The 4,415-nt window shown below is 55.6% G+C and overlaps 2 protein-coding genes across 7 annotated transcripts in view; one reads left to right on the top strand and one right to left on the bottom strand.

The window, feature by feature from the left end:
* The window catches only part of lrch4 (leucine-rich repeats and calponin homology (CH) domain containing 4), a 29,061-nt gene that overhangs the window by 567 nt on the left and 24,079 nt on the right, over positions 1–4,415 (bottom strand). For 4 of the 6 annotated variants that reach the window (XM_048620143.1, XM_048620148.1, XM_048620147.1 and 1 more), the window contains 3 exons: positions 3,882–4,019; positions 3,218–3,295; positions 40–1,842 (listed from right to left, as the gene is read on the bottom strand). In XM_048620143.1, coding sequence (XP_048476100.1) covers positions 1,651–1,842; positions 3,218–3,295; positions 3,882–4,019 — 408 coding nt within the window. In that variant the 3' untranslated portion in view covers positions 40–1,650. Of the gene's footprint in view, positions 1–39; positions 1,843–3,217; positions 3,296–3,881; positions 4,020–4,415 lie in introns of those variants that run through there. The other 2 variants (XM_048620149.1, XM_048620146.1) reach the window with 2 other exon arrangements.
* The window catches only part of LOC125487813, a 53,673-nt gene that overhangs the window by 31,952 nt on the left and 17,306 nt on the right, over positions 1–4,415 (top strand). The gene's annotated exons all lie outside the window — the stretch shown is intronic.

Here is a 4,415-nt window from a genome sequence, read left to right as displayed (position 1 = left end):
AGAGAGAGAGACATACACAGAGACAGACAGACAGACACACACAGAGAGAGAGAGACACACAGAGAGAGAGAGACAGCAAGACGCACAGAGAGAGACAGAGAGATCGCAAGAGAGACACAGAGAGACAGAGGGAGGTTCAGTCTGGTTTTAATGGTGCGACTGTTTCCCCGGGTTTAACATAAACACCATTAACAGGCTGATCAGAGACAGATACAGAATCAACAAAATCTTTGTATAAATTAATCTTTCCAGCAGCACTAATTCGGAACGACCCCCTCCCAGGTGGGGGGCGGAAAACAAATAAGTTAAGAGATGAAACAGGTCGAAGGGGCGGATGGGCAAAGCACAGCAGGATCCCAGTCCCACCAAAGGATTGTACACCCCTTGGAAGCTGGGATACCCTCTCGGATACATGTGCAGTTTCTGCCGACCTGTCTCTCTGCAGCATCCCTTCTTAAAACTAAGGCACATGCGATCAAAGTGTTTGGTATCACCAGGGAGGCTGTGGGGGCTGGCCTGTTGGATACTGTACAGAGTCGAGGTTTGAACCCTGACATTGTCTCTATGGGTCTTCCCTGAACCGCAGGGAGGGTGCAGAGTGGGTGGGAATGGCCCGAGACTGGGCACAGGGCTCCCAGTCAGAACCATCTGCCCAGCACTGGGCACTGATGACGCATGAGGTTCCAACCTCTTGCACCCGAGCCTGGCAAAATGTTGGAGCAGCCAGAAGTATTTACAGATCTCTTCTCCAGTACCCGGGGGGGGCAGCAGGAGGCAGGGGGTGTTGGGTTAACGGGGAAGGAGGCACTGTACAAATCACACAGGGACCAGTGCCTCAAAAGCACTGGATTCCTCAAGGGTCACTATCCATGTCTGCTGAATGTCGGACAGGAGCAGATGGAATAATGCCCCCCCCCATCAAATAATTCAGGCAACTGTCACCCCACAGGGACCCTGTCGTAAAACAGTGACGGTGGGCTTCAAAGCCCTTGCCCCGTCCTCCTGCTGGACACAGACCTGCCCCCCACCCCCCCAACAAAAACACAGCACAGATGTTTAACACAAAGCAGTAGCAGCTCCCCTCCCCTCACAGTCCAATCAATACAGGCAACATTTCAGTAAAAACATTTACCCCTACCCCCACCCCACACACTCTCCAGAACGCCTCATGGACCAGCGATTTCTGAGGATCTACAGATCAGGCAGCTACAACATCCGTCAGTCTGTTCCTGAGGTGGGGGACTGTGTCTGTCTGCATTTGTGTATCTGCCTGTCGGCACGTGGGCCTGTGTTTAACCCTCAACAGGTCAGACTTAATTAGACATCTGTACGTCCAGGCGCGTGCGGGCCCGCGCTTAGGCTGCCGTATGTCAGCGTGCCGGTCCGTGTGTGTGGGTCTGCGTTTATGTGTCTGCCTGTGGAGATCTGTGTGTATAGTGGGGGGGGGGGGGGGGGGGTAGGGGACCACGTGGAGAAAGGATGTCCCTATGGTCCATCAGTTGCCCTGCCCAGGGGCTGGGGCTGAGGCTGGGGACGGGCTCTGGAGGGTGGGGGGGGGGGGTGGGTTGGTCTCTCTGTAGCCCCCGGCCCACGCCGCCTGTTCCCCGGTTGGCAGTGCAGTAACCAGGCAGCACGGTGACAGTCTGTTGGTTAGAACGCTGGTAGCTGACAGTATAGCAGGTAAAGCAGAGACATTAGGAAGACATAAAACGCAGAGAAGGCAGCGAGCTGATGGACTGGGCAGCTCGGAGCGGGCTCCACACATTCCAGAAATAATTCCACTGTCCGCGCCACGTTCTGCAGCTCACCCAGCAACACATTGGACGGCAAGCAGAGCTCAGGCTGTGGAAGACAGGCAACGGGGATGGAGGGCAGGGGCAGAGAGAGAGGGGAGGGTGCAGGGAGAGACAGAGAGAGGTTAAACATTGCAAACGCTACAAGACCCGAGTGGATTTTGGACACATGACGTTTCCCCGGGTTGTTGGAGCTCAGAAACATCACACAGCGAGTCAGACACGGGAAACAAACATTCACCACCTCCCGCCCCCTCCCCTCCCATCAGCACAGGGCAGTTTATAACAGCTTGGAGTTAAACGTCCCCCTCAGGCCCAGGAGCACAGGGGTTGGAGGGCGGAGAATTAGCACTGTGACCCAGACATAGAAATCATTGCCCCTCCACTGAACCCCACCCTGTCAGAGAGGGGGAGGGAGGGGCAGGGTCTGAGTGGGGAGTAATTAACATTCCCCTTGCATGGAACATGGGCATCGCTGGCAGGGCCCAGCATTTATTGCCCCGTTTCTAGTTGCCCCCCTTGAGAAGGTGGGGGTGAGCTGCCTTCTTGAACCGCTGCAGTCCATGTGATGTGGGTTGGCCCACAATGTCCCTTAGGGAGGGAATTCCAAGAATTCTGACCCAGCGACACTGAAGGAACGGGGATATATTTCCGAAGGGCCTGTACTGCGCTGTAATGTTCTATGTTCTATGTTCTAAGTCAGGATGGGGAGTGGCTTGGAGGGGAACCTGCAGGGGGTGGTGTTCCCATGTACCTGCTGCCCCTTGTCCTTCTGGATGGAAGTGGTGACAGGGCAAATCCAGGTGACACTGAGGAACAGGGGCCTGGGGTGACCACAAGAGAAATGTGGGACCCTCAAGGTGTGAACTGGAACAGATCCAGAATGGGTTGACAGCAGGTGATCCTGACTGAAGCAGAGCAGGAGGGGTTTTTGTGGCACAGTGCTAGTGCTCCTACCTCTGAGCTGGGAGGCCAGGATACAAGTCCCACCTGCTCCCAAAGAGTGTAGTAAGATCCGTGAACAGGGTTAATGTGAAAACACTGTAGGAGCTGGTGGAAGCCCAGAAGAATGGGCTCACATTCTCATCAGTCGCTTCTCCATCCCACATTCAACAAGATGGATTAGGACAGAATATACCATACGGGGGTGTGGGGGGGTGGATTTCTCCTGCAGGGGGGTGGGCAATGTGGAAACAAAAGTCGGTTCTAAATGACAGATTTACAGTGAAAGCTTTAGCATACAGAGCTCTGTGTTAGAGGGGGGACAGAGACTGAGAGACTGCCTCCCAATACATTTCCTCCCAGCCAGGGATCACAGACCCCTCCCTCCCCTATACCCCAGGGCTGGGTATTAAACCTGTAAACAGGAGACAGATGCTACGCCCAATGCCCACCCCCCCACACCCCAAACACAGGGGAATTACCTGCGGCACTCCGACCTTCCGACACGCCTCCAGGAAACTCTCCACATTTCGCCGCCTCTTTGCCAAACTTAACTTGGGCTGAGGGCGAGGGAGACAGAGAGAGAGAGAGAAAGAGAGAGAAAAATGTGAGGGGGTGACAGTAGGAGGGCGGGGGGCGAGTGAGGGAATGGGGGAAGTGAGATTTCTCAAACACTTCACACAAAATCCACGTGAGACTGAGTCTCTACCCTCTGTCAGGCCCCTCCCCAATTCAAGGGGCGTTAGGGTGAGTGCCTCACCTTTCACTCCCTTGCTATATCACTCCATCCCTCCCTCCCTCTTTTTCTCCCTCCCTCCCTCTCCCTCCCCACCCCTTGCCCTACCCAACCTCCCCCATTTTCCACCCACCTTTCCCTACTCCCCCCACTGACCCTCCCTCACTCTCTGGCTTTCCCACCCACTCTCTTCCCGCTCCCCCCGACCTTGGTCCATTGCCCCCCTCACTCCCTCAGCGCAGAGGGTGGCTGGACAGGTCCCAGAATAAATCCCTCCTAACAGCTCCGAGATCCACCGAACATCAAACTAATTACTGTGCCGGCGCCTCCCAACCCCTCACTCACCCCTCCCAATCTCTGAATACCGTAGCCCCCACCACGGTGGGGGGGCAGCTGCTGCCGTTACTCACCACAGCGGGAGAGGGGATGTGGATGATGGAGATGGATCTCGGTCGGATCTGATTCACCAGCTGACAGAGGGTCACTCCGTTGTTCAGCGCCTCCCCTAGATCGCTCGGCAACGTCTGCTTCAACCGGCTCTCAATGCTCTGCCCGAGAAAACCAACACCCACTCTACATCAGAGATAGTAGGAACTGCAGATGCTGGAGAATCCGAGACAACAAGGGGTAGAGCTGGATGAACACAGCAGGCCAAGCAGCATCATAGGAGCAGAGAGGCTGACGTTTCGGGCCTAGACCCTTCATCAGAAAAGGGGGAGGGGAAGGGGGTTTTGAAATAAATAGGGAGAGAGTGGGAGGCGGATAGAAGAGGGATAGAGGAGAGGATAGGTGGAGAGGAAACAAACAGGTCGAAGAGGCGGGGATGGGGCCAGGAAAGGTGAGTGTAGGTAGGGAGTTAGGAAGGGGATAGGTCAGTCCAGGGAGGACGGACAGGTCAAGGGGGCGGGATGAGGTTGGTCGGTAGGAGATGGAGGTGCGGCTTG

The sequence above is a fragment of the Rhincodon typus genome, chromosome 45, assembly GCF_021869965.1.
Source record: "Rhincodon typus isolate 14 chromosome 45, sRhiTyp1.1, whole genome shotgun sequence".
NCBI classification, from domain to species: Eukaryota; Metazoa; Chordata; class Chondrichthyes; order Orectolobiformes; family Rhincodontidae; genus Rhincodon; species Rhincodon typus.
This window is presented reverse-complemented; position numbering and strand designations above follow the sequence as displayed.